This window comes from Ammospiza caudacuta, chromosome 5 (assembly GCF_027887145.1).
Source record: "Ammospiza caudacuta isolate bAmmCau1 chromosome 5, bAmmCau1.pri, whole genome shotgun sequence".
Lineage (NCBI taxonomy): Eukaryota > Metazoa > Chordata > Aves > Passeriformes > Passerellidae > Ammospiza > Ammospiza caudacuta.
In genome coordinates this window covers 28,928,484-28,946,348 of record NC_080597.1, presented here as the reverse complement: position 1 = coordinate 28,946,348, position 17,865 = coordinate 28,928,484, and the positions used below count along the sequence as shown (strand labels likewise).

The 17,865-nt window shown below is 42.7% G+C and overlaps 1 protein-coding gene across 2 annotated transcripts; it reads right to left on the bottom strand.

Annotated features, from left to right (window-relative positions):
* Positions 1-851: 851 nt before the first annotated feature.
* Positions 852-17,788, bottom strand: ADSL (adenylosuccinate lyase). Of its 2 annotated transcripts, none has more exons than XM_058804851.1 (13): positions 17,583-17,788; positions 13,079-13,282; positions 11,953-11,997; positions 11,079-11,158; positions 9,167-9,338; positions 8,827-8,873; positions 8,348-8,438; positions 7,458-7,527; positions 6,255-6,402; positions 4,342-4,432; positions 3,381-3,470; positions 1,320-1,496; positions 852-998 (listed from the first exon to the last, which is right to left on the bottom strand). In XM_058804851.1, the coding sequence occupies exons 1-13, from the start codon at positions 17,736-17,738 to the stop codon at positions 912-914; spliced, it is 1,458 nt and encodes a 485-aa protein (XP_058660834.1). In that variant the 5' UTR covers positions 17,739-17,788; the 3' UTR covers positions 852-911. The 2 variants fall into 2 exon arrangements, with proteins under 2 accessions (XP_058660834.1, XP_058660835.1); XM_058804852.1 differs by lacking the exon at positions 17,583-17,788 and adding an exon at positions 14,253-14,423.
* Between the last annotated feature and the right edge of the window lie 77 nt (positions 17,789-17,865).

Sequence of the window (17,865 nt, the reverse complement as noted above, 5' to 3'; positions counted from 1 at the left end):
AAAAGAGCAGAGCAGAAGAAAAGCTCTGTGATGTAATAACACTGGAAGAATAGATAAGGGAATTATTCCAGATTAAGTCAAAGAGAAAAGAATTTGATCCACTACTAAAGGCCAGTAAAGCACAGATATTACAAAACAGATCATTGATGTCAGAAATAAGACTGAAGCTCTTACATTTCTCTGACATTCAATGAATTCCAGTATCTTTTTTCTTTCCCTGTGAGACAAAACTTGTAGTACAGAACAACTTTCACATGCCAGAGTCCACTTGGCACTCATTATCAAGCACCTATAGCCAAGGAACACAATCACAGCCACAACACAATGACTGGCTTCTTACGAACACCTGTAAATATGATTTTCAGAAGCTACAGAGCCACACTTACAGTACTAAAATAGGAAAGGAACACTGAAGGAGCACCAGTTTGATGAGCCATGAAGTTCCATGGCCTCTTTGCTCCCCAAGTCACAGTACTCTGAAAGCCAGGACAAACTTCTCAAGTTTTGAGACACCTGTGGAGAAAGTGTCAGGGCATGGAAAGAAAGGTGAGAATGGGAGTGGGCTCAGTTCCCCTTACCTCTGCTCTTCAACAAGTCAGTCCCACATGAATGTCAGGCAGCACCAGGCACTGCTCTTAAACAGCTGGCAGTGCTCTGTGAGGGGCCAAGGAAGGTGCTGTGATAAAGTTACCTTGTCACAGCTGAGCGTTTCTCAGTAACTCAGCACACTACAGAGGGAGGCTTGACCTCCATCAAACAAAGAATGAAAAGCCCATCTGGAATCAACGTGGCTGTAAGCTCTGGGGGCTACATGTACTGTAGAGAACCAAAATAACATGACACAGTAAATAGACCTGGGTCAATAAGGCTTTTATTGTCTTCCTGTACCCACACACATTTGCAGACTATACCTAAAGTGCCAGTTCCACTTTCCCACCCATCTTGCTTTGGTATGGAATCAGCGCCGGTCTGACCTCCTCCTTCAGGAACTTGGCCACCTGTTCAAGATGAGAAAAATAAAATGAGGAAAAGGACTTGCCTCCTCCTCCCCATTTGGACCTGCTTGTCTCACTGGGATCTCTGTTTCACAAAGACACCCAACAGTCTGGTATGTCCAGGGTCAAAAGTGTGAAGCCACAGGGAAGAAAGACAAGAAAGCCAAGGAAATCAAAGGAGAAAAATGTGTCTGCCTTAGCAGTATGGTTAGAGTTATGTAATATGTACACTCTGTAGCAAACAGTGTGCATATGATATACAAAAGGAGTCAGGATTAGACTACACATTGCATTACAACCCACAGCCTCTTTCCACTACTTCACCTGTTGAGGAGCACGTCCAGTGAAGGAGGAGGGATCCAACAGGCTTTCAAGTTGTCTATGGATAGGGCTGAAGTAGGGATCAGCACGGACACGGGCAATGAAATCATTATCACCCCCTTCCTGTTTCACAACAGTTGCTGCTTGCTGAGAGAGAACACGAATTTTCTCATGGCAATCCTGTAGGTACAGGGAGAGGAAGATGGAAAAAAAGTCATTTCATTGCTATTGACAGCACCTGTTCATCTCACCAACTCGGGTGGGAGGAAAAAATATCGCAGTGTATTGCCCTGGACAGTGCAAAAAGAAGATGCAGTTTTGACTGCAGTGCTTCACATGCCACTGCATTAAAACAAGATTTTCTTCATCCTTTCACATCTGCCCTTTGAGGCTAAAACAGTCCCAATGTCACATAGATTCCCTGCTGAGCTATAATATAAACTAATGACACTGGAATAATTTATACTTCTTCAAATTTCCCAAATACTCTTAGGAGTCATTCTAGGGTTTGGTTTTGTTTTTTTTCCAATGTAAATAATGTAAAACCTCTACAGATTTTGAAAAGGGAAAAGAAAAGAATCTGTCCAACTTAATAAGCAGTAAGACTTTGCAAATCATGGCCTACATAAGGATAGACTGAGGAAAAAAAACCCCATTCCTTTGGAATCAACTGGTAAGAACAAGGGAACCCAACTGTAGTCAGGTACCACCTGCAAAATCAGATATTGCCATGCTGGTCGTAAAATACAGCCATGTGACTGCATTTACAGCTATGCAGGAATCTTCTCCTTAAATGTATTATCCTTGATCTACAATTAGGACAAAAATAATCCTGCTTTCTCTATCCAAATGTCATTTTGCTTCACCACTGACCTGCCTCAGGTGAACACATCTATCTTTTAGATATTTAGGGGAGGGATCTGTTTAGTAGTGGGGAAAGGAAGTGAGTTTCAGTGCTATGAGGTGGGAAGCCTAGAAAATGTGCTGGTCCAAAGTTCCCAGCACACAAAACCAGAACATATGGATGTGAATATGAACACCTTCTACAAAGGTACTAAGCCCTATGAGTATGTAATTAAACCAGAAAGAAGGCAGGTCAACAAGAGACACAAATGAATCAGAGAATGTGATTCATATGATGTGACCCTTAATGCATTTAATAATAATGCACAGTCAGGAAGCTTACTCACTGCCCCACTGACATCAGAAACACGGGGGGAAAAAAAGGAAAAAATGACATTTCCTGACTAATGTAATGGGTGATTTGCCTCAACTGTTTCAGAAAACTGAAACCACATATATTCTGCTCAAAGCTTCTATCAAACCCTTCCATTATTCTTGCAAGTTTCACTTCTATCCTTGATGTGGAAAGAATCATAGAAGGAAAAATTATTATCTAAAAGGTAAATGAAAATAAGGTGTTTCATTAGGATAGAAATTTGATTATCAATTTTGACCTGAACTGTGAAATTAAATGATAAGAAAATATAATCTAATTCTGTCTGGGTTTATTTACTAAGGAAAATATTTAATTACAGTTTGCTTGAACACAGGAAGCTGAATGAAGGACTATAAACAAAGTGGTTAATATACTGTACTGAGTTAGGGAAGAATGACACATGAATGAGTGATTCAGAATGGTCTTACTTGCTTTTTTTTGTTAACAGTACTGATTCATCCTCTTTTAATTTACAAGGTAGCCAACTGCCAACATGTTCCATTTAAAGAAGCCTGGCCTGTGTTCCAAGTTCCTTCAAACACTTAAAAAAGGAAAACGCCTACTAGTATCAAACATAAAAATAGGTCTCCCTCCTCTCCAGCACAGCCAGCCAGATTAGCCCAAACACACAGTGTTCCTAACAGAAAACAGGGATCTATCTCCACAAGTGCTCTCCCCGCAGAGAGCAGAGTCTGCCTTTGCAGCACCAGTGCAATACCAACAACTCTGTGGGAGCAGGTGAAGAGCAGAGAAAGGTGAGACAGGACAAGAGCCCAGATACATTTGTTTCTCAGGAGACAAACACCAGGCTGCAAACAAAGGTAATTTGGACACTTCATTTGTACCTGACGATTGCCCCCAGCCTTCACCATTGCCATGATTATATTCTCTGTGGCCATGAATGGCAGCTCCTGCCGGATCCTTCTCTCAATCACCTTAAACACACACACACACAAAAAAAAAAAACCAAACAGGAAAAAAGAAACAGCATTATAGAAAGTCTATAGACGACTGAAAACTTTGCAGTGAAGATTTTTTCCTCTCCCCTTGAATCTCTGGGACTGGGCAATGGTGACAAAATCACAGAAAAGTTTGAGTTGGAAGGGACCTTTAAAGGCCATCTAGTTCAACCACCTGCAATGAGCGGCGACATCTTCAATTAGATCAGGCTGCTCAGAGCCCTATCCAACCTCATGCTGAATGTTTCCAGTGATGGGGCATCCACCACCTCTCTGGGCAACACTATTCTAGTGTCTCACCACCTTCTTTGTAATAAAATTTCTTTCCTATATCATCTGATTTGTCCCTCTGTCAGTTTAAAATCATTGCCCCTTGTCCTATTGTAACAAGCCCTGATAAAAAATTTGTCCCCGTGATGCAAAGACACATTGTCTTTTTGAACTTAGCTCTGGAAATCCAGATATTGAAGTTGATAATACTTAGAAGCCATATCTTGTATGAGACCTTAGTTTGGAAAAGATGTCCAATAGTTTTTTTTAACCTGTACTAAGTTCCAGGACTGGATGAGATCTGTCTAGACAGTATCTTTCACTGCTAAGCTCTACAGATCTATTCTGTAATTCAGGGAAAAATATCCTTTGTAACAAGTTTTGTATTTACTCTGTTACTGGCCTCACAAGAGGCCCCTAATGTATGTCCTACAACAGTGAGAATATGGCAAGAATAGAGCAAAATTCAGAAACCACTTGAACTAACATAAACATGTAATTCTTGGAGTGGGAGCATTTTTGCACACTTTGGCATAGTTCTGGCATTACCAAGGAGGTCCATTATCTCCTGCTTTACCTTTGGATACACCACAAGTCCCTCGGAGATGTTCTGCAGCGTGCTCAGAATGATGTCAGCTGTGAGGAAAGCCTCAGCCAGACACACACGCCTACGAGACACACACACACCCAGAACCCTGGTCAGCAACAAGGCCACATTCCAGCCACCTCAGATCCTTCAGCTTCTGTAAATAATGCTCTAAACAGCATCACTGTGGCCTAACACTGGAGCTATTCTCTCTTTTTTTTTTTTTTTTTCTTTTTAGACAGTAGAGAGGAAGAGGGAAAAGGTGAAGGCAGACATAGAAAGCTCCAAGATAATTCAGTGCTTACACAGATAGGAAACAGGGCAGAAATCTACAGGATCTTTCCCTATGTGCTCTTTGCTGAAGTGTCTACTACTGATCCTACCCTCCTGCTGCATGCTCATGCTGTGCCTGGCTGTGCTCAGTGGGGAATTTCCAAGGGAATCCATGCATTTGGTGAGGGCTTCCTCCAAGAAACCAGCTCCTGGTCACAAAGGAGGCTCCTGACAAAAAGCAAAGGAGGGAAACAAGAGGAGTAGTGGGGCCTGAGCTGTATCAGGCAAAATGCTCTGCATCACAATGCAGCAAACATAGCATCTTCTGTGACAGCAGGGTCTGGCCCATCCTAAACTGTCATCTTTTAAAATTTCCTAGTTCTTGAACCTTGTGCTACATCTAAGCCCTCCAGTTCTATCACAGTGCCTTACAACAACTTTGCTGGATTGTAGATTGATTGAACTTTCTCTGGCTTGTTCTCCTTCAAGACACTGTAGCTTTAACAAGAGTATAGATTTTTCTGTTTGGTTAATGAAGTGGACAGATTAGTCTTTCTATTAGATGAGATGAAAATAAAATTTTAAACATTCCAGGTCATCTCTCAATGTTTGGTGCCTATTGGGAAATAAACACACCATATCAACCAGTATGCAATTTCTTAAATTTACGTTGTTTTCTGCTGCCTATTCAGATCTTTTTTTAATGAGACTAGGAGCTGTGGAGTAAGGTCCCCCTGGGAAAAAAATCATCTATTTTTTCACAAAATGTTATGCAGGTATTATGTTTGTGGAGACATTTTAAAAATAACATTCTTGTCAGCAATCTTAATGCTAATCTAGCATTAATTAAGCCAAAACTGCTGCTGTTCATTGTCTCACAGGTGCCATACCTTAGAAGTCTAGAGAGTTCTAAGATTCTAAGAGATCAATTCTGCAACAGAATATGACTTTGAAACTAAAATATTTCAAAGGTAGGCATGAGCTTTATGCAGATTTAGTGCCAAATAAAAGATGGAAGAATTGAATTTAATTGCTGTAATTTACTTGATAATAATTGTAGATAACTTCTGCTCAGCTCAAAATAGTTGTAATGAAGAATTATAAAACAAAGCAAAATTTGCTGAGCAATATCCTAAAGACCTGCACATATTTTCATGAAACTTTTTAAAGAGTAGAGTAATTGTGCTCTTTCTCCAGGATCTGACTACTCCTTGTAAAGAATATTTTTCAAAATTAAAATATGTTTTTTTTAGATTATTTGGAGGGTTAAGGTATTTCACTATTCTCCAAAAAGTGAAAAAAAAAAAAAAGCAGGGTCAAAAAACTGCATCCAAAATAAGGAGGAGAATTTGAGAAATGTGAGTACTGTAATACTGTGCTTTTGAAACAGGAAGACTATGAAAGCAATTTACTATCCTGGCTTCTGTATCCCTCCCTTTCACTGCTGGTTTACTTTACAGAAGATCTTGACATTAAAAATAACCTAACAGTTTTTATCTGATGGTACAAAGGAAACCAGATTGTAGTCTCTATTGAGACTGCTTTTTGTCCAGGTGGTACCTTGTGGGTTTAGTTTCAAGGCAGTATTTTCTGCAGAGGCCAGAGGAGCTCTCTGCAGCATGTGAACAGACCTGTTGGCACTGTCATCCAGCGTTCTCTCAAACCACTGCACGGCGGCCGTTTGCAGGGGATCCATCACCAGCGTCATCAGGTGCCGCGCCAGGCTGCAGCAGCGCTCCGAGCGCATCGGGTTCCTCTTGTAGGGCATTGCACTCGAGCCTGGAAAGCAGGAACAGGGATGCAAACAGGGCAACAGGAGCAGTGCTGCATTAGAGGAGAAGAGATACAGATCCTCCCCCAGGAAAGGAAAATGTGGCAGGAATCATAGTGTCACTATAGGACACGAAACAACACGAGCGCACGCACCGCTGCTCTCAAGGTGAAGAAAGGGGGAAGTTTATTTTCTGACTGTAACATTTATAGTTTTCTAAAAGTGACAGTGGACTGGAAGGTGAAAGTGCCACCTCTCCAATGACACTGGACAAACTAACAGTCTATCAAATTTCTCTTCTTTCATAAAAGAATGCAAAACAATAAGTTATTTACAGAAAGTGTGTGAGAAAATTTGTTACAAGAATGTAAACATCAGAAAGCTTAAAATCTTCAAAAATCAGGGCAACATCACAGTTTTGACTAAAGCCTCAAAATACAACAATTTTCTATAATAACAAAATTGACACCACCATTTCCTCCTTCAGATCAGAAACATCTAAATGTGGGCAAAGAAAAAGTGAGATGACATTTTTGCAGTTATACAAAACAGAAGTACTACTACATAAAAGGGACAAATAGTTTACTTTTTAATGTAGCATTTAGCACCATCTCTCTAGGCTACCCATGGCAATCTTAGCAGTGTTGGAGCTCCATCTGCTCAGTAATAATGTCCTTCAAATTCAGATGCTTACAGTGCTGCTTGTTGCTCTAGTGAATGGGTATTAAAATCATCCTCAAATCCAGGTCTGCCTCTCTAGGCAATGGAACACACATGGCTACTCCTGCTCTCCCCACAAACACAGGGAGTGCACAAATACAAATCTGATTTTAATTACTTAATATCCAGAAACCTTAGGTAAGGTGTAATAGGTAAGGTGTTTTTTCTTTTTCCTTCCCCCTCCCCTCCTTTCTTTTAAAAGGATTGAAAATACTAACAATGTCAACTCCAGTTAATTTAAAGCAAATTCTGTCAGTGACATTTCTAAGTTTGTTTAAAAGGCCACACCAACATAAATGAAAAGACACACACACCAGTCCAGGAAAACTCTCTCATCCCTTACCAATCTGGTCTTTCTCAAAAGGCTCCTCTATCTCCTTCAGGTTGGCCAAAAGACGAATATCAGTGCAAATCTGGAAAGCAGGCATGAGAAATTAACAAAACAGAACCAAACTGACACCCACCAATGTATCTTAGTGTTTGTGCTCTTGGAGAATCTTTGCATCTATGGGCAAGAAGTAAACTGGGGGCAGTGGAAAATTTGACAAAAAAATTGATACTGCAATCATACTTCCTGGCCTAAACATATTTGTCAAGACAACACAGAAAACAGCATGTCCACTGGATTAGATGGGAACAGGACTCCAGCAAGGGCAAATGTTTGCAGGGAATGGAAGACAGATTAGAAGAGAACACTGAAAATGCATAACAAACTTGCACAGTGATTTGCAAACACAGATAATGTGTGCTTACTGAACTGGGAAAAAACCAAAACAGAAGAAAATACCACAGATCACTTTAGCCCAAGAGGAGGACGAAGGAGGGAACAGAGATAAATCAATGAAAAGAATCCACAAGGACAGAGAGAACACCATTATCAGAAAGGCAATTAACTAGGAGGAAATGGTGAAATTTAAGAACTCATACATCACTAGGAAAGACATTTACTCTAATTGGATCAATTTAGCATAGATTAGACTAATATCTGGTGTGGGAGTTGTTAAACCATTTTAGAATCTGCTCAGTTAACTTGCTTTATTTGTCACTGGTTTTAAGATCTTTGAGATTTGAGTATCAGGCATGTACCCAGCAGTGAATTTTCATGACCACAAAGAAGACAGCTGAACAAGGAACACCAATATTTTTGAGTAGAGCATCCTGCACCAAAGTACCTTCTCTTCAAGATCTGAAACATTTCTCCATCTTCCCAATGTATAGAACCAGGGTGCTCACCTTGTGTATAGAAGCCCCCAGACTGGCCAGCACAGCCAGGACTCCAATATCCACCTTGCGACTGTAGGTCTGCCCGGTGACCATGTAAGCCCTAGAAATAAGCACAGGAATTGAGTGTTCCAGGCAGATACAAGAGTACTACTGCAAGACTTTGAGCAAGCAGTGACGTGGCTCTTGAAGTGGAGGGCTGTCATTTTGCTTGGATGAGAACAACTTTGGATTCAGGCTGTCAATTTCTTGGGGCAGCATGCAGGTGGGAGAGAGGTAAACAGAGGAAAAGAGACAGCTGTGCTTTGACAGGGAGACAAGAAGTGGCTGATTTAAGAGGTGACGTTTCATGCAGGAAAATGCAACTGGGAATGGAAGATGGCAAGGGGGAATAAGTGAACAGCAGCACAGATGTTGGCTTGGCAGCCAGGGAAATCTGGGCCAACAGTACCAGCAGCAGTCACACACTGCTAAGAATGTGTGTTACATACCGCTTGAATCCTGCCTTCTCTGTCACTAATCTGTCCAGTTCTTCAACCTTGGGGTGAAGTGAAAAAAAAACAGAGCTCAAAAAACAACGCAGCAAGGTCAGCAAGAGCAAAAATGGTCTTTGCTTTTCTCAGTTTATGGTCAAAAAATTTTCTACTTTCTGTGAAATATCCCGTTCCAAATGCTGCTTACTTTCACAGAGGCTAGTCAACGAGCCCCAGAGGGATCAGGGTGACTTTGTAAATTTAATGTGAGAATCTCAATGTTCCCTCAAAGAAAGCAGCATTCCAGAGCGGACAATTGCCAAGACCGTATGCCTGCACCGTGGGCTGTCTGACGTACTTTGCTGTGGTCTCCCTCAAAGAGCTGCAAGAAGCTGGCCTGAGTGCCAGTGGTGCCCTTCACCCCCCGGAAGCGCAGGTCATCCCGAGCCCGCTCCAGGCTCTGCAGGTCCATGCACAAGTCTTGAATCCACAAGCAGCAGCGTTTCCCCACAGTGGTGAGCTGGGCAGGTCTGAAAACAATCAAGAACACAACACGACTCATTGAGAATTTGCCCAAGCACCACACTTCACTGCTGAGTCTGCCATTAAGAGTTCCCTACAGATCCAGCTCTATTAACTAATTTGAGCAGAAATTAACAGGATTTGGCTTAGGCAGAAGGATGTACTGAAGATGTAATCATTCCTTTCAGGAATTAGATGGAATTACAATACCAGAAAACAGCAATCCGGTGTCCAAGTGCCAGCCTGGCGCCCCCTGCCGGCCTGCAGGGGCTGTGCAGACTGGGGGTGCATCAGTCCCCCACCCAATTCTGCTCACCCAGGGCATGGGTGGCACCCTGGCTGACTTACGGCACTGGTGTGAACTTCTCAGCACGCTGCATTCACTTTGTGATTTTTAATGATTCCTCTCAGGAAGCTTTCCTTCTTATTTATAAAAATGTGTTCCTCAGCCTCTGGGCAAACACACTTCAACAATGCTGTCAGCCAACACTTCTTGTAAGACTTCTACCTTGGAATAAGTAAGTGCAAGCTTCAGCTACACTTTAGTCCCCCTGAAAATGCTTTGAGGCAAAAACAGCGGTGTTTCTGGAAATCACTTTCCGGAAAGTGAAATATTTCAAATAATCCACATGAACTCCAAAGAAAACCTCTATGCTACTTCAAAAAACCATACACACATGAACAATGTGCTCCTGATTAAGCTCAGACATAAAAAGGAAGCTTGTAAGATCTGGAAGCAGGGACAGGCAATTCCAGCGGGAATACAAAGAAACTATTCAACACTGCAGAGAGAGGGCAAGGAAAGCCAAAACACACCTGGATGAATGTAGTATGGGATGTGAAAGGCAACAAGACAGGCCTCTGCAAGTACATAAGGAGGAAAAGGGAAGGCTAGGGAAAACATGGACGTGATTGTGAATGGAGTAAAGGCCCTGCTGACAAACAGCACAGAAAAGGCTGAGACATCAATTCTGATTTTACCTTGTACACACTTCCTGAACGCTCCTCTGTCCTCTTTCCAAAAGCCCAAATAAGACTAACACAGATAGTCCTCCAAAGAGCTGTAGATGAAGAGGGCTGTAGGACTAGAGCTGATGGAACCGAGACTGCATGTACAGCAAGATAATAAATCAAAGACCTGACCTGATGCTTTCACTCTCCTTTGGGAGAAATGTTCAAGTGCCAGACATTGAGTCTGACATGACCTGTGCTTAATTTCCCTGCCTTTGCTGCTCCATATCACTGGGTAGGAGACCCAGGCTCAGCTCATGGTATAGTTTAATGCTTCTGAAAAAAGTCTTCATGAAGCAGGAGATTAAACTACCCCAAAAACAGAAGCACCCACATCTCATTATCCTTTGACTCAGCATCTGTAGTAACAAGTAGATGTTACTTGTTTAACAAAACTTTCTAGGCTGCAGCAGAAAATAACTTAAAGAAAAACCAAGAAAATTTGACTGGAAGACAGGCTTAGTGCAATTCCCAGTCACGCATTTTTGAAACAGCCCAGAACATGCACATCTGTGTTTTCCTGGAAGTCATCCTCTATTTGTAGCTGTGTTGAAGCAATTGCTGACAGCTAGTCAGAGCAGTCCAATTTCCTGAACAAGCCTGGAGTAAGGAACATACACCTTTTCTGAGCCACCAACTGGTCAGAGATGGGAAAAAGGATGGCAAAAGAGCAGCAGCAGGTCAGTTTAATCAAAGCACAGACAACAAAAAGAAAGCAAAGGCTGATGGCTACTTACTGGTAGTGAGTGAAGCCCAAAGCAGGCATGTCAGCATACTTCTCAGCAAAGTCGGCCAGCCGGCTGATCACCCTTGCGAGCTGGTGGAAGCAGGAAGGATAGAAAAGAGGTGGAATAAGAGAGGAAAAAACCCCAAACAACACAGAAGTTCACATACTTAAGCACAACATTGTGAGAAAAAGGGGAGGGAAACCACTGTGCAGGGAGGGACCTTGAGGGGCAACTGTGCAGCCCCCTCTAACCGTAGAATATGGCATGTTTCCGTTTTTCAGGGCATGCATGCTATTTCTGCTTGCTACAGAACTCAAGAGCTCACACAAGTCATTGGACTTGAGCTCAAACTAGTCTAATCTTCATACCCAACCCAATCCTGCAGTTTGCTCATCCTTGGGTATTTTCTTTATTCCTGGAATTAGTCAGAAATAAAGCTGCTTGGGCTATAATTGACACACATACAGTCCAGGGCAAATTGGATGCCAACTCATTCAGGTCAGATAGACACCACTGCACTACACTCCTGCTATATTTGACCTCAGAAAATTGTTTTATATAGTTTCTTGAATGCTGACAGACTCCTAGGAATATAGCTAAGGATAAGACTAAGATAATCCTGAAAGCAATACAGTTCTATTGCTATGTAGTACCTGGGGCACAGATAAACAAGGAGCTGCTTATAATTCCCACTGTGAGCCAAAAAGCTCTGGGAAAAGACTTGAGAAAGGAAAGAAAGGGAACTTCACTTTTTTGACAACAACCCAGACAGACAACTCCTCCTATCTCCCACAAAGGTTTAGGAAAATCCAAGTTAAACACAGGCTATGCACAGGACATGAGTGCTCCCCATTTCTGAGACACTGCAGAACCACCTTCTCACCTTGGGCAGCAGGAGGTTAAACCCATCACGGAGGACAATCAAATCCTGCAAGAAGCAAAAAAAGGAACTTTGGGCCATGCTTAAAGGACCAGACATAACCGTTTCTCCCAGAGATGACACAGATGATTCAAAAGTCTCCTGTTAAATGATTTGCCTTCCTTCTTGGAATAGAGGTTGCACTGAACTTGCTTATGACAAAAATGCTGGATCCACCATTGCTCCTTTTATACCATCCATGGAAAGTCATAAGTGGTGGATGACCTGATTCCACCAAGTACCTATGAATGACTATTTTGAGGTCTTGGGACTGCCCCTGGAATGACAGACTAAATCATATGGTCCCAAGTGGAAAATACAGGCACTGTAGGCTAAAGACAGCAGAAAAGTAAGTGGGCTGATGAGGCACCAGTCGTCTTTACTCCTTCTTTTGAACATGAGGTACAGCTGGGCACAGGTGTCACAAGGAAGGTGGTATTACCCAAAAGTTAAACAGGTTTGCAAAGGAGCAAAGAATAAATAATCACAGAACAGCTTCTCATGCAACAAAAGCATCTGTGAAGTTGCAGTGACTTGAACAGTGGAACAGCAACATATAGTGAGATATAAGGCTTCAGTTTGCTCTCTGTTGTAGATGAGGTTCTTCACAAGTATTTTACAGTTCTGTAGAAGAGTAGTACTTCCTTTTTCACTTAACACACTCATCCATTCTCTTCTCTACTGAAAAGCTTGTTTTCCCCTGAATTATGCAGGGGTTCCAAGTAGCAATTGAAAGCTCATGGACCTTGTTCTGTAAGTCAGTGAACTCTTGTCACAGGGGAGTAACTGATAAATCACACAGTTCACATGTTTCTTCATGTGTTTGCAACTCCCCTCTTATCTCCTTGAATATTTAACATGTAAGCAGAGGTTAGGGAACAGTTTTCAGATAGATTTTACTTCACATCAGAAGAAAGAAGGCAAGTGGAGCTTGCTTTCCTAGGGTAAAAGAACTGAATTAACTTCAACAGTAAAATGAACAAAAATGACTGAAAAATCCACGTAACATTTTATACAGAGCTATAAAATAAACAACTGTAGCTTTGTTTAACCCAGCTCTGCAGGCAGGGAGCTGGAAATGCACTATTACCGTGTTATCCCCTACGTAGCAGGAGGTTGCTCCAAGGTGGATGATGGCTGCAGCTTTCGGACAGCAGTGGGCAAAGGTGTGCACATGGGCCATCACATCGTGACGCAGCTTCTTCTCCTCCTCCGCTGCCATCTTGAAGTCAATGTTGTCCAGGTTTGCTTCCATCTCCTGGATCTGCTCATCCGTGATTGAAAGCCCAAGTGACTGCAAGGGGAAAAGAACTTTCATTGCATTTTCTCTTTGCCAACAAATGGAGTCAGAAGCTGTTTAAATAATTGACTCCCGTCTGACATCTCCCAGAAGTGTGACAATTTGGTATAAACGAGCTGTAACAGCAAATGCTTTCATTCTAGGGCTCTCCAGCCTTTCCCAATAGGACAGGACAGTGTTCATTCTCAGATGTTCCTCTTGGGCTTCGTGCCTTCCTCAATCATGTAAAGTTCCTGAGAAAACTACAAAAATTAAAGGACGTGGGGAAAAGTGATATAAAAATAGTATAGTTTGAACTTCTTTTAATGAAATTTATCTTTTGTTAAAGAAAAATCCAGCTAACATGTGACTAATAGCTTGTGTCAGGAAAAACTCTCTGGACCACAACTAAACCTACACAACTATAAACTGGGGGCTTAAAACATATGGGAAGGTGTATATGTTTTCTATGTTTGTACCTTTTCAAAAGTCCTGTAGTACTTAATCTCAGACTGAATATGAAACCTTGAGAAATCAGTCACTTGATGTTACTTGATCTAGAAGAAGGAGATGAATGCTCCTAGTTCATATTCAAAACTAATTGCTAGAGCTTTTTAGCAAGCTGACTTAAAAACAAAGATATCCAACCACACATTATACACTGGTGCAATCCACTAAGATGAGAAAAATGTCTTTTTGTGATACTGAGAAATTAAAAGTCTCACAGTGAACTTGGTATTACTGCCTTTTCCAAATTAAAATACTATTGTCCTGTGCATGAGTGATGAGAAATCATCAACCAGGAGGCTTCCAGGATTCAAAGAATTTAAAAAACTGGTTCTGTTCAGAATCAAACTGACTGAAAAAATGGTTTGCAGATATGGAACCTGGAACTGAATAAGACAGCAAGTGAAGCAGATGGGTTCTCAAGGACCTCATCAGATAATTAGTACCCAAACTTACACTGCCACAAGCATATACATACCTGTGAGTGTCCAGCTCAATGGGGAAAGGCACCTGGCCCCAGACTGCTGCCTTTGAGGCGCACTGGTACAGACTGCAACTGCCTAAAAGCACAGGCAGCTCAGCAGGCAATGATTCTTGTGCCAAGATTAAAATCTCATGCCTTGCTCAGACATCCTGATCCTTTGGGAAAAGCTGACCACAGTACACAGTCACACAGAGAGGAAAGAAATAACCTCCCAAAAGGGACAACTGGACAGAGAACACGTGCAAGCTAGGGTAGTGCCAAGACAAATGATGTTCTCATCTGTCCACAAACATGTGAGTCTCTTCCCTATGAGTTTTTGCTGATATTGACAGTACCTCGGGAAGAAAACAAACATCCTTCAAACCTGTGCACCTAAGAAAACCAAGTAGGAAAACTACATAAGGAAGAGCACAAGGTTTTTCCCAAAGCACCACAGCTCAGTGAAGTCAGTGAAGAACTTTCTGGACTGTGCTTTTAAGGCATCATTCTTCTGAGACTGCCCCAGTATTTTGATGTGCCACTCTAACAGCTCTGACTGCCCATCACTTTTCCTAAAGGATGGGGCAGAACAGGCAGATGACATGGCACAGCTCCTGCACACAGAATGAGAACACTGGGTTGTCCATCATATAAAGAACATGTGACAGAAAAACAATGAAACTTAAACTGGACAGAAAAACCACATGGAGGGTTACTAAAGAAAGAGAGAAAACATTTATATTTCATATGTGCAAAACATATTCTATGATTCTATATTCTTTGATGCTGCAGGACATCAAAGCTACTTCTACGAAAAGGGAGAGCTCCAAGAAATTTGTACTTGACTTTCCAGTACAATTAAGTCAAGAGTTCAAGATAAAAAGTGTTAACAGAAGAATCATAACACAAAGGAATTTATGCAAAAATTAAACTGGTGTTTTGGGATGGGTATAAATTCAGACACCTCAGTTCTTAACCCAAACTTTAAATACTGTCAGTTGGGAAAAAGAAGTTTTTCTTGCTAATCCTACACTTTGCTAACCCTGCTGTTTCAAACTCCTGCCTGCTGAAAGGAGCAAAACACTGTATAGACCTTCTGCCAAATTCAGTTCCTACTGAAAGAATTCCTTCATTCTTATCTCACATACTCCAAGTGGAGCACTTGAAAATTTCACTTATTAAGTAGAGTGAATATTGAAGCCATCTGCCTGGCCCTACACTTTACCTCAAATTTTATCACTAAGCTGCACGTCTTCTGTCTTACTACTCCCTGCAACTTTAAGAAAACCCATGGTTAGACCTTCCTAGATCTGATTTATCAGAAGGCAAAAGAAAGTATTGCCCAGAGTTCATCTGTTACTGTTTAGTTTTTAATGTATCTGAAAAGATAAGCTATGTATCTTCAAAAAGAAGCAACACATTAATATCTTGGAAATGAGGACACGTGCTGCAGTAAATTGCCACAGTTCATTAATTACCTGGTATTTGAGTGAGTATTCCTTTTCATAGAAATACTATGCATCTTCTACAAGGAGCCAAAAGAAACTGTTTGTATGTGTAACTTACTGACCACTGACGGAGGTAACAGGTGCTGGAAGTAGCTGACTCTCCCTTCTTTTTAGTCCAGAGCTGACATTAGATTACAAGCTGTTCTGGAATGAGGAGCCAGATAAAAATAGTAGTCTCCTCTTCCCACTATGAAAAGAGAGCTCAAGAAGTTGTAAGACCTATCTCTATTTTCTGGGAACAGAAGTCTGGGGTGGCAATGGGAGGCAGAGCAAGGGCCAATAAATGGGGTAGCCCGGAATTCAGGGCTTGGGAATGGAAACCTAAAAGCCCCAGACTGGCTCCTCCAAGCTTTCTTCTATTGGGCAACTCACATATTTTGTTCTTGAACAGAAGTAAAAGTGATGATTACCTGATGGAATCGATACAACAATGTTTAAATTGTCATGCTTTGAACATGCAAAGCTCCTCAAGCATGCATTCATAGCACAGACACTTTCTATGCCAGATGAGATTTGCAGCTTTCTCACTAAAGCATCTGAACTGTGACAAAATCAAGCATGCAGTACTTTGGGAGGTGACTCCTATTTAGCACAGCTGTATAATTACATCTTCAGCTTCTGAAACATCACATTTGGTCCAGCATATTATTGACAATGCTGTGTAGTGACACTATCCTTGCATGGAGAAGGAACATGGTAATGACATTGTGCACTGTAATGACATTCTCCAGCATGGTGCTTCTCTGCCTTTGCGCTCAGGAGCAGCCAGACCTAGAGACTGAACTGCTTCTAACAATCCCAGGGCTTTGAAAACAGAAATTGGACTCTCCACAGAACAAACAGGCTCCTATTGAGTCTGAAAGCTAAAGCCATTCTGTCAGAAAGTGGGGTGGTTTTGTGCCTTTTTTTTCTTTTTTGTTTTGGTAACACATTACAGCTTCTTCACCGTCAAAAACCTGGTAAGAGTCACAAGGAATCAAGTCAGTGCAACTTAAAAACTGTGTGTCAATTAAGATGTAATAATAGCTGTACATGTATCCCTAATTAGGACCAGAGTCAAAGTCAAAAAGTTTAGCTTCAAGTGCACGTTAAAAAAGTCAACTTCATATCCTCTACTAACAAAACAGCTTGCAGTCATATGGACATACTCTCAGTCGCTGCTTCCTAATAGTTGAATTATTAATACACAGTACCCAATCTTTTGAGGCACTTTTTTTTTTTATTTGCAGCACTCAGCCTACCAGAAACATCACAACTAGTTGCGGAGTAAATGTACTGCTCACTTTGGCGAAAAGCAAACTTATCTCGGAAAAAAAGGGCTATCTGACAACAACTGGCCACAGATGCAGGGGGTGGTCCGGCTGGCACAGCCAGCCAGCCATCGGATTGAATGGACAGTGCACCTCACCCGTCACACCTCCTGCAAAGCAAACAGCTGAGCGCTGGGGAAGGACACCGCTGTTTGCTCAAAGGCAACCCCTCACCAGAAGTTGCTTAGCAGAGCTTTTACAAAACCAATTTTACAGTGCAGGTAAAAGTGCAAGGGGGAGGGTAGGAGGCGAGAAGAAATGATTTGCTGAGGGGCGACAGGAGGGATTGCGTACAGAGGGCTGGATAACCCTGAACTCGCAGAGCCCCCCTGCTCCCCGGAACGCGCCAAAGGGGCGCCTGCAAAGTTCCTCGGGTCGGTTTCCCGAGGATAGCTCCGGGAAGGTACGGCCGATTCCCGGGCCCTCATCCGCCAGAGCCCTAAAGGGAATGGGGACGCGAGGACGCCCCGGCACCGCGGTCCCCCCGCCCCGGGCCGCTCTGCCCTCAGCGCCCGTCCCGCCGTTACCTTCTCAGCCTGGGCGAGGTAGAGCCAGAGGCGGCGCCAGGTGCTGAACTTCTTCCTCTCGCTGAAGTTGTAGGCCATCTCGGCGCTGGCGTAGCGCGACACCAGCGGGGAGCGGTACCGCGCCATCACGTCCTGCGCCTCTCCGGGGGCCGCCATGGCAGCAGCAGCGGCAACAGGGCAGAGCAGAGCAGCGGCAGCCGCGCGGCCCGCGGGATAAGGGCGGGCGGAGGCCCCGCCCCGCGCCCTCAGCGCGCCCGCCCCGCCCCGCCCCGAGCCCGCGGCG